The sequence below is a fragment of the Anser cygnoides genome, chromosome 3 (genome assembly GCF_040182565.1).
Source record: "Anser cygnoides isolate HZ-2024a breed goose chromosome 3, Taihu_goose_T2T_genome, whole genome shotgun sequence".
Lineage (NCBI taxonomy): Eukaryota > Metazoa > Chordata > Aves > Anseriformes > Anatidae > Anser > Anser cygnoides.
In genome coordinates, this window is record NC_089875.1 from 37,480,271 (window position 1) to 37,508,189 (window position 27,919).

General features: G+C 40.8%; 1 protein-coding gene across 1 annotated transcript; it reads left to right on the plus strand.

Moving 5' to 3' along the window:
* The first annotated feature begins 25 nt into the window (after nt 1-25).
* Nucleotides 26-27,222, plus strand: MEMO1 (mediator of cell motility 1). Its single transcript, XM_066993916.1, has 9 exons — nt 26-229; nt 12,147-12,228; nt 14,193-14,261; nt 16,188-16,300; nt 17,634-17,745; nt 18,660-18,802; nt 19,973-20,049; nt 25,455-25,559; nt 26,852-27,222. Exons 1-9 carry the CDS (start codon nt 169-171, stop codon nt 26,981-26,983), a joined length of 894 nt encoding a protein of 297 aa, XP_066850017.1. The 5' UTR covers nt 26-168; the 3' UTR covers nt 26,984-27,222.
* The last annotated feature ends 697 nt before the right edge of the window (nt 27,223-27,919 follow it).

The window sequence follows — 27,919 nt, forward strand, 5'->3', positions numbered from 1 at the left end:
CCCCCCCGCCTCCTCCCGCCGCCCCCGGGCGCCTCCTCCGCCCGCCGGGCCCGGGCCGCGCCGGGGGAGGACGGGGAGCAGCGCCGCCGCCGCTGCCGCCGCCGCCGCCGCGGCCGGGCCCGTCCCCCTGCGCCTCCCCCGAGCACCATAGGCGGCTCCGGCAGCAAGATGTCCAACCGGGTGCTCTGCCGGGAGGCCAGCCACGCCGGCAGCTGGTACACAGCCTCAGGTACCGCCGTGAGTCAGCGCGCGGCGGCACCGGGCCGGGGGGGGGCTCCGGGGGGAGCCGGGGTGATGGGCGGCCGGAGGGAGGGAGGGAGGGAGGGAGGGGGGTGGCTGGTTGCGTGCTTTTTTGTTTTTTCTCTTCCAGGGAGCGAGGAGGTGTGAGGCGGCTGTGCGCGACGGGCTCCGAAGGGTTAGGGAGGAGATGCTGGCAGCGAAAGAGCGGAAGGTGGTGCTTTAGAGGGGGGAGCCCCGCGCGCTCCCTGAAGAAAATGGAAACCGGGGATAATGGCTTCGTGGCGGGCGTGTTTGGGAATAAACCTGGCTGCTTTCGGGGGCAGAGCCCTCCTCTGTAGGATGCGCGTTCGTGTTCCCGCAGCTGCCGTGAAACTGATGTGCGAGGGGCAGTGTTTCCCTGGCCTGTGGGGTGGGGAGCGATACAAAACACTTCGGTGAGCAAGAGGCTGTCATAAAGAACGCTTCGAGCTCGGAGAATGGAGAGAGCTATGATTAAAAAGACGTATGCTTTCAGGATCCTAAACTGACACCTAGATGTGAAAAGCCATGCGCTTGGCTGCAGCAGTTGCAGTTTTCCGTTTCCTCCCCAAATTAATGAATGAGGTATGAAGCAAAACAAAAAATGGAAAGGGAAGTAAAGGAATACCCAGGGGAGGGTACTGCAGGAAGATGCAGACAGCGAGATAAGTAGCTGGGCTTCCAATGGTGGCTACGCAGGCTTGAGACAACAATGGAGGGGAACTGTTTTCCTTCTGAGCTTAATATTCGAAACAGAGCTGTTGTGCTCATTACACAGCCGGTCTCAAATCTGCATCCAGGGGCTTGTGATTACGGTTTTTCCAGTTGTCTAGAAAGGTAGGCAGTATTCTTTACAGCAAGCGAACAAAACCATGTCAAAGGTACATTTAAGCATGTGCAAGGACATCAGAATGTTAAGGCTTTGTGGTAGAACTTTAAAGCTCCTTTGTGCTATTTGTATTGTCATTTATTAATATGGCAGAAAGTTGCCTTGCACAGTGGAATGGCTAAATGACCTAACGTACATTTTTGTAGTTTGTTTGGTACTGGACTTCATACCAAGATACTGCAAATAAAACAAGATCTCTAGTTTCTTCATAATTCATTTACGAAGCATAGGTACTGTGCTTTTTTCTTTTTTTTTCCTCCCCTATACTAATTCAGTGCATAGCTCTGTGAGACTGCCCCATGGGAAGTCTGTGTGACCTGTTTGGCCAGTACGACCTGTCTGTGATGGGACAGCCAGAAGCATGTTGCTCTGGTTGCTTTTGGGCTGTCTTCTGGTTATTGCTCGTCGAGGAGGTGTGGGGTGGCTGCCCAGGCACCTCCAATGCAGGAAAACAGGAAAAAAAAAAAAACAATATTAAACTGAATCATGTTGTAACTAGTTATGGTGACTGTACTTGTAACAGGGTAAATGGTAACTGCTGGGGTGCGTGTGCTTGGGGTGGGTGGTTAATGTTGCATAGGCTGGAGCTTTGGGAGGTGTTATTTTCCTGTGTAGGGTTTTCCTTAAATGAGAAAACAGCTTTATGATGTCTCTTCTGTAGAGCTATCACGTGCCATTTACACGGGGTATGTGAGAGCAGGAGTCCTCCCCGTTCAGCGAGGTAGGGACTACCCGTTCTTTGCTGCTGGTGGACTCATTTTTGAGTGGCGTTTAGGGAGGGCCCATAAAAACTGAAGAGGGAACAAATGAGGACCAAGAGGGTATGTGTTCAACGTAGACGTAATGTAGCATCCTGTATTTTAGACCAACATGGGCTTGTTTCTTCAACTTTACAGTCTGAGGAAAGTCTGAATTTTACCATGTGGTTTCAACCTACGTAGCTTCAAGGATGCAGCTGAGGCAGGGATTCAAGTTGGAGCTGTAACAGTTCTTGGGTGCATTCCTGTGATTCTCCAGGGACTATCTTGTCAAGTCTTCCTACCTACTCTCTTTGTGCTTACCATCTAGGCCCAGAAGTGATTTATGGGATTTATATATAAACCCGTTAGCATTTAAGCTTCCCGTTTCCATAAAACTGTTCTATTTCTATAGAGCTGAGCTTGCTTACACAGGACGAGCAGATGCTCTGGAAACCCTCATCCTACTACATAGTTAAGATGACTGTATTAGCATTCTCTGCTTGTCCAAAAGGGCAATGAGAAACGTGATTCCTGAAGCACGTGTTCAAAATCGTTACATCTGAAAGCATTTTGAAGAGGCTGTGTGAGGATGACCTCAGTTAAATGGCAGCTCATCCAGAGGTGCCTGGTACCCGAGGGTGAAACTCCAACAAAACGTCCAGGGTGATGCTTGGAGTCCTGGGGTGGTTTTTTGTTGTTGTTTGTTTGTTTTTACTGCAAAAGTAGAGCACCATTGCCATGCTTATAAAAACAAAACAAACAAAAACCCAACCAACTGTATCTGTAAGATCTGACTGGAAGTCCACTCTGGGGAAGAAGGACTTCAGTCAGCTGAGGAGGGGACCCTGGAAGCTGAGGGAGAGGAGGATGAAGGATAGATTCAAAATGAAAAACAGCTTTTGTGGCCAAAGGGTATCCTTGAACTGGGTTACCTGGCTCCAGGGGATGTGCTCCAGGAGCAGGAGCAGTATCAGAGGGGAAGCCACAACCGAGTAAGAGGGAGCCACTACTTTTCTTGGAGGCTGTACGCCACGTCTGTAGAAGGGTTTACAAGAAATACTGTTCCTTGTCTTTAGAGACTGATCGTTTCTGTGGGGCAGCAATTGCTTTGGCTGAAAAGAGGCTCTCATTCCCCTTTCTATTTTCTCCAGTTATGGGATAGGCACTGCTGACCTGTTCTGCACTGGAAAACATAAACATGCGCTGTGCTCTAGTGAGAATACATCACCTAATTATATGATGCTAATAAACTTCTCAGAGCCAGTGAGACTGGCTGCGTAATTATGCACACCCAGACACATCTACGTGTTAGCATGTCATGACTTACTGGAAGTAAACAACTTTGTTACAAGAGGGAAAGTGACGGCCCAGGTAGAAGACATTACTGACCTCCATTTGTTGATGAAGTTGCAGGAGGCTTTGTAGTGATGGTATCACTTAGCTTCCCGTGTGTTCTTCATAACACGTTGTTGTAAAGGAAAACTTGCTTTGTAAGTTTCTGCAGTTGAGGATGTTGGTAGTCTTGGTTGAATTTTTCAGACCTCCTCTTGTAGAAAGAACTCTTGGTGTGGGGAAGTTCGTGTTCATTCCACATCAGTCTGTGTAGCATGGTAAAGGGCTTCAGATGTGGGCCTGCAGAGGTCAGCTTGGTCAGACAATTAGACGTGTTGTTCCTCCTCCTCCTTAGCAGCAGCAGTGAAAATGGGAAGCTCTACAGGTAAGCTTCCAAGCTGAAATAGCGTTATGACTGTTGCTGATAGTGGGCTACTGGTCTAAATAACCTATTTTCTCACTTGAAGGCTTTGAGCCATTTGTCTGCTTTTAAAAAAAAGGTTTAAAATGTTATGTGGCAGGCCACTGCTTCTCTGGCATAGCAACCTGGTGTATGGGAGCTGCTAAAAACACTTGCAGAAACGAGAGAGGCATACTCTGGAAATGATCAACCTGTTGCACTGATCTCACGTAGATTATTTCTTAAAATATCATTGCTCTGTGGTGAAAAATATTACACTGATTTATTTTTGGAAGAGAATCCTGCTGGGTTAATTCAACCACCTATCATCCAGACCTCTTGAGAAATTGATTTTGACCAGCAGGGGGAAGGAGAAGATTAAGGACAACATGAAACAAAAATGGTATAATTTTCCATGGCTTCAAATTTGGGACAGATGCATTCCTAGATACAAAAGGAGCAGCTAAAGTATAACAGGCATGGCACGCTGTCCTGAATACAGGCTATTTGCAGGACAGGGTGTGGATGCTCTCTCTCGATTTACTCCTTCCAGTGAGTAGGTGCTGTAAGCATTGAGCCAGTTCTGTGTGGAAGCGGTCCACGCATTGAAGAAATAAGAATAAATATTAGCGTGTGTGTATCCACCTAGCTTTTCTCCTTACTCTGTGCACAGCACGCCATTACAAGTGAGATATCGCACGTTAGGGCGCTTAACGTGCTCTGTTCTCTGGCAGCTGGCTTGCCTTGCCTGCCTCCTGGAGGCGCTGATCAAGTGCTATAGCGCTCCGTAGTAGTGCTGGGTAAGTCCTGTCTCAGCCTTTCCCCCGTCAGTGGCATGCTGATACAGACAAACACCAAGGATTTTAGCAAGCAATTCCAAATCACACGAGCAAAATCCAACTGAGTGTGTGAATAACAATACTACACGAGCTGAAATTGGCCCTGTAAGGCGAGTTTGTCATTGCGTTAGGTATGGTTTATTCCTCTGGTCTCCATGACTAAACCTTAGTGGTCAGAGGTGTGCTTTCTGGTAGCCTGGGCCAAGTCCTTTGACCTCAGAGGAACTCAATTTCCATATGCTTATCGATGCAAACATCAGTTTGTAATCAATTAGTAATTGCTGTGCTGGCTTGAAAGGCCGTTGCATTTACTGTTTTCCAGAGTATTTGGTGTGATGAGCCAAGCAAATGTTCTGTCTCCACACAGATGTTTGAAGAGAGGTTAAACCTCATGGTAGTCGTTACTGCTGCCCTGGCGTATGAGCCCCAAAGGAGGCAGAATACACAATATGCAATAGGTATACAATACCTCCTGCTCCGGTAGAGCCGCTATCTTCTCACCAGGCATGCTACCCACAATTTCAGGGTGAACGCTGCTGCTGGGATGTCTTTTGCTGACCCTCAGAGTTGCGGCATCCTACCTCAGCTCAGTGCAGAGACGCTCCTTTGTACTGTGTTGGATCTGAGTCTCCGCAGTCGTACAAGTGGCTGGAAGTAAAGAATGTGAGCAGCCTTGTGTGTTGGACTATGAACACGGATGTAGGAAGGGCGTCGAGGAAGATGGACGCTATTTCGTACAAGTTTTTTGGAAGTCCTTACCTCCTGTGTGCCAGGAGCCCTGGCATATTCCCACAAATTGGAATAACTCATCAATAACTCATCAATTCATAAATGTAATGTAGAAGTAATTCATTGCCATGGTGTTCGTGAATGGTCTTGAATGAGTGGATCCAGGAAAATAAATACAAAATACACATGAGGGTCACTGAAATGAGAGGGAGTAGCGACCTGTTGTGAGAATTAGTGAAAGGAGCTTTGTGCAGGAGCAAGGTGATTAATTCATTGATCACAAAATTGTAATGTTGTGATATTAACTGGAGCATTTCAAATACAGCCAAGCACAAGCGTTCTTACCTTGCAGTCTTGCAAATGTATAAATTATTTGCTTTGCAAGGTTAAATACTAAGCATGATGTTCTTCTTCATTTGGCCTTCTGTTTTTTTTTAGAGATCACGTTGAAAGTGCGTCATTGCTTTATCTTTTACAAATCGATCAAGAAACACAACATTAATATGCAGACTGTATTATTCGACGTTGTATACTGCAAAAGTATACCAAAATAAATTAAAATACAATTTCCGGGCTATTGTTTCTGGATGAGTCACTTAAATACACTCGGAACCAAGACACTCCAAGTAAAGAATGTGGATTCAATTTTTACAGTGCAACTGAAATTGAAAAAGAGCTTTACATTTGGTGTGCTCCCAGTGGTGTTAAATTAGGCCTGCAAGTATCACCTAGCGAATACTTTCATAAATTCAGATTACATTTAGCGCCTAAGCGTTTTCTCATTAGAGCCCAAATCACTTTGATGGAGCTACAAAGCAGAAGGGCATTTGTTTGGATCTCCGAATGGCCTAACTGGAAAGGTAGGAAGGTATTTCATGAAGCTATGGAGGTGCGTGTTGGCCAGTGCTCATAACGGATGGAGGTAGCGTTTGACTATTTATTTCCCAATAGCTTTCAGCAAAGGAAATTGAAGAGCTAGTGGAATACAGGAAAACTGGGTCAGGCTAGTGGGAACTGCCACCAAAGCAGATTTCCATGTTTTGTTACAGCTTCAGCTTTATTTTCCCTTGTTCAAGCATTACCTGCTGTTTTATGTTCTTCTTGCAATGTTTATAATAGGAGTTTCTGTAGCCTGAGTGTAATCTTCATTTGTATCTTAATGTTTTCTTTTTCAGTTCTGTAGTTTGCATAAGTAAACTTCTGCTTTGCTTTTAGGCTGATAGCACTGTTTCATCAGCATTCAGTATTGGAAGAGTCTATATGGTAGCAGCAGAGAATGTGCTCATCAACATGAATCGTTGAAAATCATTTTCTATTCCTGACAAATCCTAGTCTTTGTACATACAAAGCTTGCGCTCTCTTTATTCAAGGATTTGGCCTTTGTTGCAGTTTAGAAACTGCAACAGTTTATTTAAAAAAAAAAAAGTTGTTTTTTTCAAGTGGGGCCTGTGTTCCCTAAAACCACCATTGTATTTTCTTCAGTTTTAACTACGATGATAAACTTGTTAGCCTTCTGTAATGTTTTAGATTGGAGTTTGCCTGCCAAGTCGATTAAATGTTATTTATTCCTCTTCAAAGTTGAGGAGACAGGAGTTCCTGTAGTTTCAGTGATGAAAGTAATGTGTGCTAGCCCTGCAAGGTTTTGCTATTACTTACCTTCATTTTTCTAACACCTTACAATACCGAAGACTTAACAAGTATATCTGCTGTGATATCTATTAAAAGTACTCTTAAGCCGTAGACTTTCTCATCTATGGGTAAAGGTAATGCAAAGATGTAAGGAGTAAAGTGCAGAAAAAACTGTTGGTTCCTGTAGAGTAGCAGATAATTAGATGAGGAACAGCTGGAAGTGTATAAGCTGGGGACAGGGTCTGCATTTTGGTTATTCACCATTTTCTGAAAACAAAGCACAGAACATTTTAAAAAAAAAAAAAAAAGCATTACTGTTGTTGTGCTCCACCACTGCTTGCCTTGCTGCAAGTGCTTGTACATGCAACTGAGAGATTTGAGCAGGTTTCCCAGGTTGCTGCTCAGAATTTTGGTTGAGCTTTTTGCTCGTCCAACAAAAGCAGCATTCACTGAGGATGATGGTTCAGAGCAAGCACCGCGTCTGGTCTGTCAAGCTGGACAGGTAGGTTTTGCGCTGCTCTGGCCACAGCAGCCACCATTACCAAGCTTCCAGTGTACTGCATTGACACGTGACGTATGAGTGCTTCAGTCTCATCCAGCAAGGTGAGCTTGGCTGTGGGGAGGATGTTCTAGTTTGGCTTAACCCACAAAGCGTGTACTGTGACAGCTGTAAATTGAGGTGATGAACCGAAGCGTGTGACTGCCAGGTGTCTTTGATTCATTGGATAACACTGGCATGTATTTAACATGGAAGGATTCCTTCTTGCTTACTGTAGTGGACAATGTTGATTGTAAAAACAATGTGTTTTTGGCAGGAAATTTGAACAAAATCTGTCTGTAACTGTCTCCATAAATTTCTCTGGTGGAGACTTGGTCTGTACTTGCAATAATTCTTGATTTGGCATAACTTCTGCCAGTTTACTAAACAAAACAGGATGTGAAATATCCACAGATAATCTCAGCATTCTTTAGTTTACAAGCCTGTATTTATACCCAATGTCATAGGATTGAAATCAGGTCATAATATTATGTTTCAGTGAAGCTTGTACGATAGATGAAGCAACAAAATACATCAATGGAAGGTCTTCTATTATAGTATTAATGCTAAAGCTACAGTATAAATGCCGATGCCTAAAAGTTGACTCTGCATGGGAGTAGTATCCACTGAGGCTTTCTATCCTACTAACCTTTTTTTTTTTAAAAAAAAAAAAGTGGTGCTCAGTCTGCTGCTTTCCTCAAGCTGGGCTTTCCACCTACTGCTAAAGAGGCAGGGACCTCTCCTGTGTTCCACCGCTGCGATAGGTTAGGTAGGCAGCACTATTCCTTCTCCCTGCTTGTCAGCTTAGGAGCTAACTACTTCACTTGTCTCAGGAACTGTTTGCAAAGGCTTTATTCTAGTTCAACTGAAATGTGCACGTGAATAAAACTTAGTGCTCTTCATGAGGAAGCTATTCATCTCCTTTAATATAATTCCATATGGCAGAGCATACCTACTGTGATAATGTGGGTTTGTTTATATTGTATATATTTAATTCAAATATTTTGGCTTCTGCCTTAAGCACTGTCATGTTTGATAAATTAGAAGTAAAACCTCTCCAAGCGCTTCAAGTTGATGCTACCAGTTGCTTTTTGTCCCTGGGCAATTTGGTAACAAGAAAATGCCAGTGTTAGGATATCCCCCTTGAAATACTTGTAAGAACAGGAAGCCGCAGGTAGGCTGTGGTCCTGCCTGTTAACGTGAGGTCTGTTGGGGTGCTGGGGGTTGTTGGGTTGGGTTTAGCTAAAAGGTCAGATGGATATCTTGTACTCTCTGTTCTGCCTCTGTGTTAGTCCTTTGGAGAAAGAGATGTGATTACTTATTTATACTAACTAAAAAATGAACTAACAACACCGGACAAAAAAAGCATATCTGCTCATATGGAAACTTGCATTAAGGATCTAAAAAGGCACCGTAAAGTTGCAGTGAAGGGGAAGAAATCTGAAAGCAGATTTGTTACCTGGTCTTTAAGTAAATCCTGACAGAAGTTTCATCCCTTGGGTTATACAGATTTGTTAGCTATTTTATTGCCTCTAGAAAAAAAATGTTAGTTTGTCATTTTCTCTGTACTCACAGACTAAGCAAGCCCGGGCATCATACTCTCCTACGTCTTCTTACTACGCTGTAACATCACAAGCTTTGGCCTGCTTTGAACACTCATAAGGGATTTTAGAAAATTACCAGAAATTCTGCACTTGGTCTTTAAACTGTTCACAGAGTTACCTGATTTGTCTTAAAGATAAATCTCCTTAACTGCCTTCTTAATCAAAAATAGCTGCTCGAGAAGGAGCAGAGGAAGCCACATACTGCCTGGCTCAGGGAGAGTGCCGGGTCCGCCTGGGGCTGTCCCAAAGGTTCTGGCATTTCTGCTCTTGGGCTGCCACTGGACCTTTGTCAGGGAGAATGGGGAAGATGGGGCAGTTTAAGTTTCTGGTTAAGGGATGTTTGGAAAAGTTGTCTCCTAAAGGGCTTTTTTCAGAAAGTACTTGTATGTATTTTGGGAGAATTAGAAAGTCTTTTTTTTTTTTCTGTGAAGTTATTAGTGTCTTCCCTGTTAAATGTATGACAGTAGTGATGACTCTGTAATAAGAGTACTGCATTGTTAGTTCCCTAGTAGCTTGGAAAGAAGATGGAAATAGATCTATTTATTTTTCATTAGTTTCCCCAACAGTTTCCATTTTCTAAGTTGTCACTATCCTTACCTCCATTGCATGTCTCTGCTGCTTGTAATTTCCCCAAGCAACAGGAGCAGTAGAACAAAATTGATGTGTTGTTTGTTTGTTTTTACGTTTTCATTGTTTCACAAAGTTACTGTATTACAGCAGTGACAGTGGCTAATCCATGCTGTTTTTTTTGCCATGTGTATTGGGTTTATATGGTAAAGTTTTGGTAGCAGAGGGCTGTAGGTGTGGCTTCTGTGAGAAGAGTCCAGCAGGTGCCCCCTGTTAGATAGGGGCCAGCTCCAGAAGGGACCCACCGCTGGACAGAGCCGAGCCAATAAATGATGTTGTTCGCACCTCTGTGAGAGCAGATTTGGGAAAGGGGGGGGGGAAAAACCTGCTGCACAACAGCAGCAGGGAGAGTGAGGATGAAAACCAGCCCTGCAGCCCCCAAGGTCAGTGCAGCAGGAGGGCAGGAGGTGCTCCAGGCAGGCAGCAGCAGTTCCCCTGCGGCCTGTGGAGAGGCCCCTGGTGGAGCAGGCTGTCCCCCTGCAGCCCACGGGTCCCACACGGAGCAGATCTCCACGCTGCAGCCCGTGGAGGAGCCCCCGGTGGAGCAGGTGGCTGTGGCCTGGAGGAGGCTGCGGCCCATGGAGAGCCCCCGCAGGAGCAGGCCCCGGGCCGGAGCTGCAGCCCGTGGAGAGGAGCCCACGCAGGAGCAGGGGGTCTGGGGGGAGCTGCCGCCCACCCGTGGGGGACCCGTGCTGGAGCAGTTTGCTCCTGGGGGATGGACCCCGTGGTACGGAGCCGTGTGGGAGCAGTGCTTGAAGAGCTGCTGCCTGTGGGCAGCCCCCGCAGGCTCAGTTCGGGCAGGACGGCATCCCGTGGGAGGGACCCCACGGGGAGCAGGGGCAGGGAGGGACCGGGAAGGAGAGGTGGAGATAAAGCTTCAGGGACTGACCACAGCCCCCATTCCCCTCCACTGCTCAGGGGGAGGATACAGAAGAGGGTGAATGAGGGGAAAGTGTTTTTAGGTAGAATTTGATCACTGCTCTAGCTTGTTAGTAATAGGTAATAAACTACATTAATTTCCCTATGCTGAGTCAGTTTTGCCCATGATAATAACTGTTGAGTGATCTCCCTGTCCTTATCTCAACCCTTGAGCCCTTTTCATTGTATTTTCTCCCTGTTTCCCTTTGAGGAGGGGGAGTGAGAGGGCAGTTATGGTGGAGCTTGGCTGCCCAGCTGGTAAAACCACTACACCATGTTAAAGCTGTAGGCAGCATCTGAGGCATTTGAAGCAATTGTTGGTACAGGGGAACAGCATTGCACCTTCTACATGTAAGTGTTCACCTTCTGCCTGTAAGCAAGTATATTCTTTGCAACCACAAAGGAAGGTCCCGCCCTTCCCCATGAAATGGTTGAATTTAAATTTGCTAGGAAAAAAAAAAGGTGGCTTTGATTTCTTTCTCCCCTTCATCCCTCAGCTTTCCAGAGGAAGCTTCTCAGCTTCATCACTGAGGAGTGACTGGCTGGCTTCTGCAGAAGCTGCCATCTTTGCTAAGTTCTGTGGAGCCATAGGCAGCTGTTTAGACAGCTGTCAACTGGAGATCTGGTCCGTTTGGAATACGGCTGTGAAATAGTTTCAGGAATTTAAATTGATTTTTTTTTTCCTGGCAGTTGGTGGCCTTACACCTGCATGGGGAAGATGTATGTGGTACATGGTGGAGGAAAAGCAGCTTACTGTGTCATGAATTACACACAAACTCTGCTGACATAGAGTTCTGCCAAAAGCACAGAGTGAACTGAAAGAAGTCTTTTTTTTTTTTCCTCTTTGCTCATAATAACCTATAACAATAGCAGGTTAATGATTTTTACTTGGAGATTTTTATATTCTTCATATTAAAGAAAGTTGTGCTGTACCTACCAGACTTGCTTCTTCAGAAGTAGTTTATGTCAAAAAGTTTTCTTTGTAATGAAAGATACTAAAAATGTGCCTCTTGATGTTGTATTTCTAGAAGGCCTTTTTATTCTCCATTCAACTAGCTGACAAGTGACACTTGCTATTTGTTGAGGTACAGGATTTAGGAAACAAAATGTTGAATACTGGGTTGACTGATTACCCAAGCTAATGTTTCCAGGAATATATGTACTTGTAGTATATGATGAGTGATCAGAAGTGGTTATGGAATTAGTATTAGCATGGTATTTTCTCACTTTAGCTGTCTTCTGTGTATTTACAGTTTTCCAGGTTACAGTATGTAAAGTATGCCATCTTTCCATATTGGCCTCTCTTGGCAAACTTGTCTTGACTTTTTACTTCTGAATTTTGGGAATGTTAGCCTCCCTTTTGAGTTCAGTAGGCACCCTTTCTAATGATGTGCATCTCTCCAGAGAGCAAGAAACAATGCGGGTTTGTTATGGATAGGTAATAAATGATCTTCAAAGCCTAGCAGGTTAAAGCTTTTCTAGTGTGAACTTAAACGTTATGTGCGTGTTGGTTTTTACACTTTTTTGTTTTTAAGGTTGAAATAAGGGGTTAGAAGTTGAGGATGACTTTAAATCTGTTGGACTGTATTTGTTAATTTTGGAGGTTTTTTTTAAGGCTTCAGTATTTCCTTGTCTCTTCATAGGACCCCAGCTGAATGCACAACTAGAAGGCTGGCTTTCTCAAGTACAGTCCACAAAGAGACCTGCTAGAGCCATTATTGCACCGTAAGTTTGGAGTTTATTTTTGGTGTATATGTATGAGTTGAGTTGTTAAACAGTTGCATATTCAGAGTGATTTTTGAGAATGGGTTAAGACTTGCCTGTAACTGAAAGGAATGTTGTGTGGTTTCTAAATATTTTGAATCTGCAGTGGAAGTGGCATACATCTGTGCACATTTTGGTATATGATTAATTTCCTCTTACAGGTGCTTGGAAGACATACTGTTTCCCTAGTGGCCCACTAAGACAGGTGGAATGGCAGCCTAAGATGACAACTCTTTCAATGCACTTGTAGTACAGAACTGCTATGCATGTTAAAAACAAACAAACAAACAAAAAAAGCAACAAAAGACAACTTTGCAAAGCTTATCAGCTGTAGTGAAACATTATTCAGCAATCCAAAATGGTTTGCTTTTGCGTTTCAGTGTTTTAAGTTTCTGTTTATTTTTGGTCCACAGGAGAAACAGGGGCCATCTAAATTATCTAGATAGAATTAAATTTAATGACAGTAGTTGAGATGTATAAGAAAAGTATGTTTGTTATTCCAGTTTATTATGAGTAGGAAGGAAATGCTAGAAAAAGTACCGTAATTAACTTCTTGTTTTTCCTGTCGTAACACAGTATTAACATAATGGCAGAAGTATTCCATAATAGTATTGAGTCGGTGGAAGGAATTGTCCCAGGTCTGCCTTAGTCTTTGTTGCAGAAATATCTGTAAAGAGGTCTTTCAACTGTGGGTTGGGTAACTTGGGTTCTTTTTCCAGAACTGCTGGATATCTTTCTATGGTCTTGCCACAGTGCTTCATTCACCCATGCCTTTCTTGTGAAGTGGGATGGAGCTAATAACATTTTGTGAAAGACTTAAAAAGCTTGCAGCAGAGGGAGCCTTTCAGAAGGCTCTGTTGGCATTGTCAAATAATTTACCTTGCTGATTCACTAGATCTCAGTTGCTGTTTTTGTACCTAGTGTGTACAATAGTACTGTTTTGAAGTAAAATCCAGGAGTAGTTTTGAGGATGACTTGCTCCAGGTATCGTCTGTGTATGTACATGCACGCATACATACAAATACAAAATCCTCCAGTGATGCCAATGGGGAGTATGCATCTTCAAACATCCGGCATGTCCCAGGACTTGTGGCACACATCGTTTTCAGTGTCATTCTCTAAAAACATAGTCTGGAAAGCTCAAGTTGAGCTGTTGCAAGGTGCTGCTGAGCAATCATGCTACCACCTGGCCTGGGACCTTGGACAGTGGATGTTCTCTGGAATTAATGCTTTTAGCAGCTCAGCCGGATTTTTTTTTCCTGTTTTTAAGTGTCTTAAAATGGATCTTAAGTTTTGGATGTTGTCTTTGAAATGAGTAGTCAGAATAATTACAGGTGTTTCTGGAACAGAGTAGTAACATGAGGCAAAGTCTCTAGGTGAGAATGATAGGAAATGATAAGAGCATGTGTCCTGTTCTCTGCAGTAAAAACTGCAGTGCTGCATTCGACTCCTTCCTATGTGCCCATTTATTCTGTTGCTGAGGTGCTCTTTGTTGACAGAACATTTCTATACTCTGTTTACGTGTTTTAACACGTAGTGTGTTTTTGCCAGACCCGTCTACTGTCCTTATTCAGTCACCAGAGCGTGGTTAGGAGAGCTTTCTCCAACAGCTTGCTGTTACCATGTCTTATGGCTGCGCTCTTAGGATTGCTGTGCGCTTCTGGTAGTATGCGATTGTGTCGTCTGCCCACTAGTATCTTTTACAATTAAGGAAAGGTACTTCGATCAGGAAGCTGACATACTAATCACTGCCAGTTATTTAACGAATATATCCCATGTACAGGACTGCAACAGTGCTTTCCAGCTCTTCCATGAATTGCTTTTTCAATCATTCTTGTTTGGGAATAAAGACGTTAACATTTAATAATAGTTTAAACATTATATATGTTGTACAAAATGTTAACACATTAAATATTGATTTGTAGCCATGCAGGATATACCTATTGTGGATCTTGTGCAGCCCATGCTTACAAACAAGTGGATCCTAATATTACGTAAGTATTGCAGTTTTTCTTTAGAAAGCTTAAGATGATTCTTAATGCAGTTTTTTTGTTGTTTTTATACCTTGAAGTACTAAATTATTTTTTTTACTCTTTTTAGTCTTTTATATATCTATTACTCCTCTTTCACCTTGTAAATGCTCAGTTTGATTAGATCTTACAAAAGAAAAATATTTTGCAGTATTTTTGAAGAAGAAAATGTAAAGTGATATTTGCAAAAATTCTTGAGAATTGTTGGCAACTACTTTGGAAGGGAGGGGTTAAAGGTCTTCTTTTAGAAAATAATGACACACAATTTACTTTGATGCTCCATTGCTTTTATAAAAGCCTGAGCCTTTTTTATTTAACTGGTTGCAGGGTGTCTTTGTTTCTATTTTGTGGTTTGTTTGTTTGTTTTTTGTGGGAGGTTTGTTTGTTTTTAAGTATAAAAATATTTGATCAAAATTCTGCATTGGTTTTTCAGTGCAGGATTATGGGCTGAATGCTACCAGGATTCTCTTCTGCTGTGGAGAAAAAGTGACCATTGTGTGTATATAATATTTGAAGTCAGTGAAAGATACTTGTAATAATTTTAAATGGACTTCTGTTACTAATAGCATCACAGTTTAAAAATAAAACCCCCAAATTAAAACAAAACAAAAACCCACTGTAGCCTGTGCCTGCCTCTGAAAATACCAAGTCATTTATTCTAGAAAGAAATAAAATTCTTACATATTTGGACTGCAACATTTTTTAAAAATGTCTCCAGTATTTACTTGGAGTATGTATTTGGCAGTGTTATCATAAAAACTGGCTGTGTTTATCAGTTGTTTATGAGATAACATGTAATACTCCCCAAAGACAGTGTTTTGTATACATTCTAAGCTATTGTAAACAAAGTGAAGATAACTTACAGTGTGACAGAGAGCTGGTTTCTCTAAAACTTTCAGACTGAGTTGCGTTCCCCAGGTTCAGTGACACAGTGAGTTGACTGAACTTTCTGGATCATTTGCTGGTTTATTGCTTTGAATGTTTAGAATTTGGCAGAGTATAATTAATCTTTCAGCCAAAGTTTTGAACACTTGGATTTTTTGTTTGTATGAGCACTGTCAACAGCTTTAGTATTTTAATATCGATTACTATAACATTCCACATGCAAGCGGAAAAAAATCTCTGAATGTATCCCATCGCTTTAGTTGAGTACAGAAACAACATCTTAGGATCTTGATTTGGAAGAAGTTGCATTTCCTGTAGAATTTTTTAAAGTCTTGTGGCAGGAGAACTCTAACATCTAATCAAGAGCCGTGAACTGATGACTTCATGAAATGATATGATGATGATGGGTGAAAGCTTCCAGTATCAGCTAATGCTATGAAAGTGTGTGTCCAAATCCCTGTTGTTAAGGCAACAGCTGGGTAAATACAGCCTTTGGGACTAGCCTTACTTCAAGTTTTACCAAATTCCAATTTAAGCCAATCAAATAAATAAGTGAAAGGCTCTATAAAGATGACAAATCTCTAATCCTCATTTTGGGGGTACATGCCTGTAGTTGTTGACAGTGATGTGTAACTGGAGGTTGAGATGGTCCGTGGCAAGAAACCAAAAATCTATTGTAAGGGGCTACAATTCAGCCTTAAAGTGAGTCTACTCAATGGCTAGTGGATTAGTGCCCTCTGATACGTAACTTGTTTAAGAGGCTTAAGGCTACGTGAAGCATTATTGAACTGATCTCAAATCATTTCTCAGATACTGAGCAAGGCTGGGTCATTGATTGATCCATGGTCTCATGCACAGTAGAGAAAAACTCTACCATTAACCACCAGGTAACTGCTGAAACTATCACTTTGTACGTCAGCGTTTTTCTTAAATTTGTTGCTCTAAACCACGTCTCCGTGCAATTGCTGTTGTCTAAATTCTGGGCTTTTTTGTTAATCGTTGTAGCCGAAAAATTTTCATTCTTGGGCCTTCCCATCACGTGCCCCTTTCCCGATGTGCACTTTCCAGTGTGGACATTTATAGAACACCTCTGTATGATCTCCGAATTGACCAAAAGAGTAAGTGCCTAATAAAGCTTACGTGTTGTAGACTGCTGAGGCTTTAGTACTAACTGTGGCAGTGCAGTGCTGAGGACCCTCGCATTGTTGGGCACGTCATTGCTTTTATGTGGCATACAAATGTAAAACTTTTTACTCCAATGAAAGCTAACTTCTGGAAGATCCTGGTGGTTGCAGGCATTGCTATATTAAAATCTGAATGTGTCTTTTGCTCCTGCATGTAAAGAACTATCAGTCTCTGCTTATCTTTCCTGTTATGAGTGTGCGCCTGTTGGCAAATGATCTTTAAAAGGGATCTCAAAATTAAAAAGTGTTACATTTGAGTAATAGCCCCCTACACACCTGCTCAACCATTCTGCACAGTATTGTCTGCAAAGAAGATAGCACTTGAGTTGGCTTGAGTTTATTTCTAATAATGGAACAACAAGCTGGCTGTATTTGGATGCACTGTTGCATGACTTTTTGTAAAAAGTAGTGGAGTACTTAGAGAACTAAAACCGTTAGTCCATGAAACACCAATCTTCCAGACTAAGCTTAAAACTGCAATGAAGATGATCTTGATGTTTTAATATTCATGTATTTCAAGGCATACTTAAATAATACACTAGCTTTTTCAGAAGAGCTAATTAGCCAAATTTGTGTTGCTATTTCATTATGGCTGTGATGAATCAAGCTAGTTCAGGCTTTCTGCACAGTGCCTGCAGAATTTACCGGAGGTAACAAATGTTTCAGTTTTTGTAGAACTTCATGGAATGGAGAACAAAGCAGAGCCCTACATCAAACTGTTCATCAAGTAGACTGTTCTCCAATGCAGAGATCACTCTGTTTGCATTTCACCAAGTGCACTTAAGAGAAGAAAAGATAACCTATAGGTGCGAATTACTTAGTCAATTTTTGCTGTCTCTAGACCTCATAGTTCAGTTAATGGTAAATTTGATTAAATAGCAATATGTCCAGTAATGACTCAGCTGGTCAACTCTTTTTGAAACATTATGACGTAGTTTGGTCAAATAAGAATTAAATGATTAGACCGACGCATGTGTATCATCAAATGTTTTATTTTGTTGTTTAGATTTTGTATCATAACTGAAAATCTTCCTGCATACTAACAAGGCCACTGATTAAACACACTTATTTGTGAATTGAGTAAGCTATGTTTGTGTCTCTGACTTAATCAGTTTCGGATTAAAACTACGTTAAAAAAAAAAAGTGGTTTATGTTGACAACTCTTGGAGGCAGGTAATTTGATTTAATGGACTTGGTTTTGATAATGATGGACTGTATTTTGCTTTTTATGTCTGGGGGTAAAAATAACTATTTTGATTCATTTCAGTTTATGGAGAATTGTGGAAGACTGGAATGTTTGAGCGTATGTCTCTACAGACAGATGAAGATGAACACAGTATTGAAATGCATTTGCCTTATACTGCTAAAGCCATGGAAAGGTACTCGGGCTAATTACTACTTGTCCAAGAATGAGCAGTAGGTGCATTAAAATGCAGTTGAAACATTGAAGGTACGGTAGGAAGAAATAATACCCTTTATAGGGATTTTCTTACTGCAGTCCCTCATCCCCCAGTAAAAAATTTGGGGGGAAAGGCTCAGAGATGCAGATTTGTTGCAGTAATAGAAACTGTGAGTGGAACAAACTCTTGAATAATGAAATTGGAACACCCATTATTAAAGAGTTTATAGGTTTATATTGACTTAATGGAGTTAGTATTAGACATTCTTACAGGACTCTTTCTGAATAGCTGATTTTTTTTTTCCTTTTTGCAAGGCATTTCTGAAAATTTCAAATACTAATGGGTGTTTCCTGTGCAAGTTTAAATTTGTTTGGAACATTGATATCAGGGGTCTGTCTACAACTGCTATTTCAGATGAGTACTTTGGGAAAAAAAATATACGATTATTAAAAGTAATGTTTTTTGTCAATCTTTTTTTTCCTGTCTTATTCTACTGTTCTTCTATGGCATTTTAAATTTCTGCTGGAGTATCGATATACATATCTGGCTGCCATCTTGAGCATTTTCATAGCTTCTGGAAAAGTACCCAACATCTGTGCAGCACTTACACAGAGAGAATTTCATTCTTTATTAATTGGTTTCACTGTGTCTTTTTTTTGTTGACCTGGTGTTTTCACCTTGCAGCAAAAATAGATGCTGTTCTGGGGAGGGAGTTGTTTTGTGAAATTGAAATAATTTCAAGCTTTAAAACAACTTCGTAGTATGATCTTATCAAATTAACTCTATTTTTAGTTCAGTAGTGACCTTTTAAATCATTCTGCCATTTGTTAGCAAGCCCTAAAAAACCTTAAGATGCCAGTTAAATTACAACCTTTTTTTCTTTTGCTTGTAAGCCATAAGGATGAGTTTACTATTATTCCTGTGTTGGTCGGAGCACTGAGTGAGACAAAAGAGCAGGAATTTGGAAAACTCTTCAGTAAATACCTAGCTGATCCTAGTAACCTCTTTGTGGTTTCTTCTGACTTTTGCCATTGGGGTAAGTTTCACATCTCTTCATTATAGTAGTACGATGAATATTTTTTAGTTATTTTTAAAGAATGTCTTTTGTATAAAGTATTTTAATTTCTTGTAAATGTATCTTTGAAACTTAAGCACCGTTGTAAAGCTTAAAAAAAAGGATATCTTTTAAATTTGGAACAATAGATAAAAAATAATGTAACGTCTTTTCAGTATAGTGGAGGAAAGAAGTGGTGAAGGTGTATGGTTTATAAGCATCTCTTCACTGTTGCAATAAAATGTCTGAAGTTTCTTGCCTTTTTTTTTTTTTTTTTTACCCTTAAGCATCTCAATGGAATTTGCAAAACTAACTAGGTAAAAAGTCACTGGACATGGCAACATCCCCCTTTGCTGGAAATAAGTTTTGTATGTTTTATTGCTGGGTAAGATAGCAAATGGAGTATTTATGCCAGTTCACCAGAGTTATCCCAGTTCATCTTGGTGGCAGAACTTCCAGAAGCCTTGACTTCTGTCCTTCTGCTTTAATGCTTTGTTTTCCTTTTAAGTGTGACAATAACTGGAAAAGGAACTGCTTCAGAAACATATGTTTGATATTACACAACAGACCTTCTTCTCTTTTTCTCATGGTCATCTTTGGTCACTTTATGTAATTAAGTTCATATTTTACTCATCTTTGAACTGTGGAATAGCTGGAGCTATATAAGAATGACCTGCGCTCTGTTGTGGCTAATGAACCATCTAGAACTGTTAATTGAATTATCATGAACTTTTTCCTTTAATCTTTATTTACAGTGGGTATTGTTGTGCAAACACAAGTAGCTTGACTCCAGGGTTGACTTCTGTCTAAAGAGGGATAGTAAAAAAAAATACTGCTTTACTTGTTAATTTATAGAATTGGAGTCCAAGGCATTAACAGGTAATTAATAAGTGGTACTGCAGTGTCAGTTCTACATAGTAGGCTTTTCTTTTCAAGTACAGCTGCCCTTCCCATGTAGTTTTTTTACTTCACTTCTGGGCTGCTACTTTGATGATTGCCCTAGAATTTCCTCAGTGGAAGGAACTAAGAAGTATGAAATAAATGAGGATTACTACTTACAGATGTTATAGTTTCAATTACTTTGTAAGTACTAGGGAGTGTTTTAGCTACAATTTTTCCCTTTTTTATTTTATACATGATTTTTGTTTCAAGGTCAGAGGTTCCGTTACAGTTACTATGATGAATCCCAAGGAGAAATTTATAGATCCATTGAGCACCTAGATAAAATGGTAAGTTTTCAGATTTGGTGGAACTAACTAACAAATTTCTCCTGTACTTTACATTACTTTGAACACTTTAGAAATTTCTCTAACGAAGTATTGCAGATTAGCGATTTTTATCAAATGTGTACTTTTCCTTTGCTTACCAGAAAAAGAACTTAGCTGTTGTTTTTAGCTAATATCTTCTGTTTTACTGAGTGTGCACAGTCTATTGTGGGTATAATCTAGTAAACATCACTTGAGAATAAATGCATGTTCACCTACTTAAAATCCCCTAGTGTAACTAAATTCCTGTCCATGCACCTTCTTATGTTTATGGGAAGCAATTAAAATTATTAATTGAGTATTGTGGTAGTTCAGACTTGATAGCTATGATAGCTGCATATTGAAAGAGCATCGTCATTATGTCAATGGTTTCAGCATCGTTCATTTTGAAGAGGAAAGGCTGTAGGGGGTTGTGCTAGTTAGGAAAATGGAAGTCCCTGTTTCCTTGGGTGTAGTCTTACCCACCTTCTACTCTGTAGTAGGTGGTGGGGAAAAGTACTAGACTCTTTGTTCAAGGTTTGGCAAAGGACTGGAGGGAATGCTAAGTACACAAAAGAGCATGATGCCAATTTTGTTGCATTTTCTTTGCAATCAATCACAGGAGCCAAGGATTTTTTTTAAATGAAAAAACAATTGTTAATTTTCAAAACTATATTTAAGCTACAGAAAAGAAGCAATTCTCCTGGAAACAAATGGCTTTAAAATTCAACTAAAAAATATCAGATAATTTCTGCAACTTTTGTATATCTCTTGGAAGAGACAGCTGTTGTTATTTAGGGCATGTTTGTTTATTATCTCCTCCTCTTCATGCCCTTCCCCCCCCTTCCCCCACTTGTCTTGAAGGAATAAAATAATAAATCTGTTGGAGAAATCTCTGGAATTTTTTGCTTTCTGTATCTATATTAACGTCCTTGGTTTTCACCACTCATTGCTGGAATGGAAACAGAATAATTTGCCTTTGTTCTACTTAACGGCATTTTTAATAATTCCCATTCTCAGTTGAGAGGTTTCTCTTTGTTATGAAGACGAGTGTTTTTGCAGAGTCCCAGAATTTGCAGCTCTGCTTGTTTTGTAGGAGAGCAGATTAAGGTGCATTAGCAAACATTGGTTTCCCCTTGCTAATCTCTGCACTGAAAGCTTGTAGGAGGACTGGACTTTGGCATTTAATTACTCTTGGTGAATACATTGCTTTGTGTTAATTCTTACCTTTTGTAGTTACTCAGCCAACAGGAAATGACACTTTTTGTAACACTGCTGAAAAGGATGCCTACTGTACGTGGTTTACTAACTCTAAAAGTACTTTTTTTTTCAGTCTTGAGTTTAATTTGAAAACTAAACATGCTGCATGGCAATAAACTTTTTTTTTTCTGTTGGCTAATATCATGTATATGTGAATGTATGATTCCACATCCAGACTTCGTGCAGAGCAGGCTAGGCTTGTGGTGGGTTTTGGAAATTTCTTTCTTGCAGTATTATGTGATCTTTGGGACATCAGGCACAATGCCACAAAGATCTCCCTGTAATGTTCTGCCAGCGTTTTAGAGGAGTTCGTTCAATGTTATGTGCCTTGCTCAGCTACCTCCTGTTTCCTTAGATGAATGTTAAATTTTTCTAATGTGATATGGCATACTAAACAGGCTCGTATTGTTATAACCACCAGGCTTCTCCAAAGAGAAAGTAATGTAAATCCCGTTATGAGGGGACAACAGTCTCTTAGTGAGATCAGGCCTTAAGTGCATATGTGTGGTTTTCCTAGCTTGTGCATAAGCAGCACTAAAGCAACATGAAACATTCTGGGCATTGAAGATTAGGTGATCTGTTACCACTGTATGAAATTTCATTTGCTGTCATTTTATTTAGAGCCCTTAGACTCGAGCATAAACTATACGGAGTAGTAAATATTGCTGGGGAAGCGTCAGTTTCTCCATGGCAACTCTTACTGCGGCCACGCTGTTGCCCTGGAGGTGCCTCAGTGCACCCTGCAGCGTGACCACTGCCAGGGGTACACGTCCCCCTGATTAATAGGGGGACCTGGGGGAAGAATCCTCAAATGAAGAGCTGCAATGAGGCAGCTGATGCACAACACTCTTTGTAAATCACAGCCTGATACCTGCCAACTTCTTAAAGAAGAGCTGGGGAGTATTCCTTAATAGATCACTGAGGAGTAATTATTCGTTGATTATGGCTAGCCAGAAAATGCAGACTGAGCACTTCAATCTGCTCTGCCAGATTGCTCATTTTATATCTAGTTGGGAAACCTTATACCTCGCTCGAGGCAGTGGGAGGTTTTTCTTTCCCTGAATACTGAAAGGGGAAGGGACACGGGGGAGGATAAGGCAAAGAGCTGTGCAGAAGCAGTGCGCAGCCTGGCTGGCTTTTGAGGTGGCTCCAATGAAATGCTGCACTCTGGAGGTTTCTGTGGTGTCACTCCAGTGCGTTAGCACCTTCCACGGTGCTCCAGCCCAGGAGGAAATTTTAGCTTGGGCATTACGCAAGACCATGACTTTCTGCCTGGGTGCCAAGCCTTCCGTTCTTTACTGTGTCCAGCCAGTGATCTTCCTTTTGCTTGTTTATCTCCTGGTCCGAGTGATTCATGCGTGCAAGGAGAGTTGGACTGACTAGTGCTGAACCCAAGTCTGTTCCCAGTTCCAGAAGTGTGCTACTAGTATTTTGGCTCTTGTTTTTAAGTGTGAAGAAGCAGCTGAGGTAACTGGTTGCAAACTTAAACTTCTACAATCCTTTGACTGGTTTATAGCCTGTGGGGGCTGTCTTTTGAGTTTGTTTTGTCAACTGGTAGATACTTGGTCCTGTAGGGATCATTTTTGTAGACTGTAAGTGCTTTTAATTATATGACATGCAGTATGCTAGGATATTGCGGATTCCATTTACAATGTCTGGTTAACTGAGATATGCTGTTGCTGTGGGGTGCCATAATAACCATATGATAAGCTACAGAACTGTGTCATAGTTTGCATCTTTATCATGTGATTTATTTTTTGTCATACATTTTGATACAGCTGGACGTGATTCAGAACAGTTACGTTGAATGCTGGTAATTTCTGACTAGCTTCATACTTCTTTCCGGAATAAACAAAACACAACCTGACAGAACTATTTCCTTTGTTCTCAAAATCATTTTAGACTGAGAAACAACCTTGGGAATCTTTGCTGCTCTGCCGCAATTTTAAAATTGGAAATATATGGTAGTTCCTTACAGCTGAATGCTGACAGGATAATACCAATTTCCTATGGCTTTTCTCAAATCTGTGGTGTATGGAGTTCGGATGATATTTGCTGGGATGAACTGTGTAGCTCTAAATGTTTTGCAGTGCTGATTTGTGCATTGAAATAAGCTTACAAGGCATTCTGATAAATCCATGTCCATTCACTTGAGGCAAATGCTCAAATGCATATGCACAGTGTGTTCTGGTGACTTACGGCTATAATATAAGCCCCTCAATTGAGCAGCCATTCCTTTTTTTAAAAAGTCACAGGAGTGTTTACTAATGCATAAAATATGTTCTTACAAGCTGTTTGGTATCTGACGAAGTGCCTTATGCATGTTTGCTCTCACGTGAGAATACAGATGAGATTTTGGTTCTGCTTTCTCTAGCTGTGTATTGACATGTGCTGTTTACAAGTAAATGTATGGTTCAAAAACATGCTTCTTAAACGTCTTAGAAATGCAATGATGTCTGTGTAATCACTGCTAGTCAGAGAACAGCTACCTGTATTTTTTGGCACTCGTTCAGGTTCTGTAGGTCTGGAGTGAGTAACAGCTGTAATTACCAGCCGGGGGTCCAAACACCCGCTCCACGACCCTGGAAGAACTGAACTCTTGCCAGCAATTGGTCAGCATAGCTTGGTTTATTTTTTCCATAAAATTGATCTCTCTATGAAATCATCCAATGTCTGTTTTTAGTTAAAACTACACAAAGGTGGTGGTTATGGTTGGTGTTATCTAATCCTCCCGGACTCTCTCGGGAATCTGTAGCTCCTCCGTGCTAAGCTGTGATCCCGTCTGAATAATGGGCGTATCTGCCAGATCAGCTGACACCCTTGCAGAGTATTTGAGAGGCTTCACTCCTGAGGTGGAGACTTCAGACTGACTGCTTCCTGTATCACGATTTCTCCTTTTATCACCTACGCTTTCCTAAAAGCAGGGGAAGGGGTTGGGACAATCAGAGAATGAGAAGAAGCCTTTGGAGAAATTCCCTCTGATCTTGCTTTCTAATATTAGACTTCCTATTGTTCCCATGCAAAGTGTATGGTTTTTTCCAGTCTGAGGAAAACCTCTGTTTCTTCAACTACATGCAAGAGGCACAGCTATGTGTCGTACTGAATTAGTAAGTGTCTGGGGCTCATTTACCTGGTGAAGGGAATTAATCGTCTTCAGAGGAAGGAAATACAGCAGAGAATGGAGGCTAATAAAGCTAAAATAGCAAAGCCATGATGAAACCCAGACAATAATTAAGTTAGACCTGCTTTAAACTACTTTAATAGTATTTGATTTGCTAGGTGGGGATAGAGCAAGAATAGTCTGTATCTGCAGTTGCAGGTTTCTTTTTGCCTTTTGAGAATGCAAATGTTTGTATGCGTGGAAAGCTTTATTTTGCATACAAGTGTTGGCTTTGACAATATAACTAACTCCGTGGGATCATGGGTCTCACTAAGATCAAAAAAAAAGCATGTCTAGATGTGATGGCCTCATGTAATGTGGAGGCATCATCTCCTGGCTCGTAGGGTTCTGTTGTGCACCGTTGTGTTTAGAGATGTTCTGCATCTGCTTTTTATGCTCCGAGCAGATGACCAGCCTGTGCACAGATCAACTGCCTTGAATGCTTGATGTGCCTAGGGTACGTTGCACTTGGTATGTGCTTGAATTGCACGTGTATATTGATGATTTGTCTAGGGTGTTTGGATATCCGTAAGTCTGAGGCAAGTGCTCTGTCATGAATGCTGTTAACAGGGAGAAGAGATGGAGGAAAGCTGCTTTCTGCTTTGCTCTTTTAGTAAACTTGTTATTGCAGTGCAAAATCCTATGAAAGCAGGGCATCCTTGGAGGTGGGGGTCATCTAGTCTGTGGGAGCAGCTTTTTTAACATGAGTTTCATTGATGTCTGCAAGGATAGCTTCACAGATCTTTGGATCACTGACAGCTTTGGAAGAGCTTCTGCACTTTTTGCTTGTTAGGAGGTGGCAACAAGAAGACCACAAGCTAGACTCTCACATGCTGGGATTCCCTTGATACCCTTGTTAGAACATAGAGGGTTTTTACTTCTCAAGTACTCTATGTTGTCGTAAGTAGGTGATGCATAAACACCTGCTTAGGCATGTGTGAAGTAATCATGGCTATCAATTCTCTTCCAGGGTATGAACATTATAGAGCAACTAGATCCTGTATCTTTTAGCAATTACTTGAAGAAATACCATAATACAATATGTGGAAGACATCCTATTGGTGTATTATTAAATGTAAGTAATTTTTGATCTGTTACAAAGCACAACCTCTAGCAAAATGTTTGCATTTGTTTTAAATGTAATATTGCTGGAGTATTCCTTAGCCCTGAAGAGGCAAGTATTGAATTAATTTATTTTTCCCAAGTGTTCGCAGTTTGGTTTCTAATTTCCTTGTCTTGCACATAGACAAATGTTCTTACAAGGGCAAAGGTTTTCAGTTGCCTGAGGGAGATGAGGTACCGTGTTCGTTTTGAATTTCAGTGAAATAGTCATTCACTTTCTCGTGGCACTTAAAACAAAATCCATCTCCATGAAGAAGTACATACTTCTATAAATCAATACTTAGAAACATACTTTATATATTTTTTCAGTATTGCTATTAGCTAGCCATCGTGAATGCCTTGTGATGTGTGACAGCATTTTTGAGTTTCTGCAAATATGATGAGAAATTGCCTCTAAGTGTGAGTGCAGTGCATTGTTAACCCATAAATTTATGGCAATTAGAGTTCAGATTAACTGGTACTTTCTAGCTACTGTATTCTGCTTTGGTGATGCAGTGCAGGCATAAACCTGGCTTAACTTAGTTATTTAAATTGGGTCACGGTTGTTTTACTGATGGAGTGCTGCAGATTTATCATATTGCTTGAGTGAATCTCCACTATATTTTTAATGTAATTTAAGTCTAAAACATGAGGCATGTTAACCTTTTTATGGGGGAAAACGTAATTCACTGGAAATCTGTGAAGAACAGCAAGAGGAATCTTTTAAAGTGAGGCCTATAAAAGTTTATATGAGCAATATCAGTATTGGGGATGCATGTAGCAAAATTCAGTACTATGGCTTAACTCTACATAAATATCCAATTCTTAACCTCAAATAATGATTAGTTTTGCAATTAATCTCAGCTAAACTGTTCATTTCTTTCAGTTTTCACACTTAATATACTTGATACATTCTTTTTCCTTAACGGAAAAAAGTGCTGTCTAAGAAGCGTTAATAGTGGTATTTTGTTCTGGTTATATCTGTTTCTGTGTGCATTCCCCACAGATCCTCTGGAAAGCATGCTTTTAGTTCTGTTCTGAACAATTGTTTAGTATTGCTTAATATAGCTGCATAGGTATACGTAGTGTGGTATGGGAGCATCTGTGGATGCAACAGCACAGAAATGCTTTAGCTCCACAAGTTACTCAGAGGTTCTTGTTTTCTGAAGGGAGTGTGCAAGAACTCCCAGGGGGCTAGTGGGAGGACTGAGATCTAGAAAATGTCATGAATTATTTCACTGATCCTTTTTTTTTAACTCTCCTCAGGCTATCAACGAGCTCCAGAAGAATGGAATGAATATGAGCTTTTCATTTTTGAATTATGCTCAGTCAAGCCAGTGTCGAAACTGGCAAGACAGCTCAGTGAGTTACGCAGCTGGAGCACTTATGGTCCACTGAACCTCTGAATGCTCAGGGATGGCACCTGCACACACTCTGTATACGGGGTCCCAGCCTAGCCCTTACAAAGATACAGTCCCTGGTCTTTGGGTATACTGAAACCTCAAACTAATAGAACTTTCTTCTTTTCTAGTAGGTGTAGTCCTTCCTTAGTTTCAACTCATTTAAAAATGCTTTCTTGTTTAGGACAATGGAAGGAAGGCTGGTATCAAAACATTGTGGGTTGTTTTTTTTTTTTTTTTAGAAAAGGTAATGGCTATGAAGGTATGGTGGCAGACAGTCCTTACAAATGCAACATGTAAAGCATTTACCATATCCTAAATTTGCACTCTTTGCAGACCTGTGCACATGTACTCAGCTTTCAGAATAGTTTTGCAAGTTGTAAATGGAAAAAGGGGTGGAAGCTTTTTAATAAAAGAAAAAAGGAAAACAATGCATTTATAAATGATCCTGTATTAGAATATAATAAAACTCCAGTATAGTCAGTTACTACCCGTGATGTACAACAGATATCTTCTATTTTAGTTGCTAATAAAGGGCTACACAAACCAAAATAGTCTGATTTAAACTTATTGCTTTGTGTTCTGTATGTGGCTGCTTGTCATTAACATCCTTTATCCTCAGTTCTTAGGCTTGATAATTAAGCCATTCCGTAAAATACTTTAGAATGTATTTGATATTCAACATTTGTTATGACTACTTCATTTACAGATTTTTTATCTTAAACCTGCACTATGAGTTCAGCTGTGCAAAAGGTTTTTCAAATTCTTTTGTATATTTTAATTTTGGTTTACAGTATTATGTATAAAATATTATCTTTTAGTGTGTGATACACATTTGTATCAGAAATACTTTCAATGATTCTTACACTGTTTGGTTATTGAAGGGGAATGGATGCAGTATTTTTATTTGAAGTGACTTAAAACTAAAAACGAA

What these genes read in the sequence shown, in the direction of transcription:
- MEMO1 (XM_066993916.1), top strand. Translation starts at nt 169, where the DNA reads ATGTCCAACCGGGTGCTCTGCCGGGAGGCCAGCCACGCCGGCAGCTGG. An exon ending in GCTAGAGCCATTATTGCACC is followed by an intron (nt 12,229 to 14,192) that starts GTAAGTTTGGAG and finishes ATTGATTTGTAG; the next exon opens with CCATGCAGGATATACCTATT. An exon ending in CTATTGGTGTATTATTAAAT is followed by an intron (nt 25,560 to 26,851) that starts GTAAGTAATTTT and finishes AACTCTCCTCAG; the next exon opens with GCTATCAACGAGCTCCAGAA.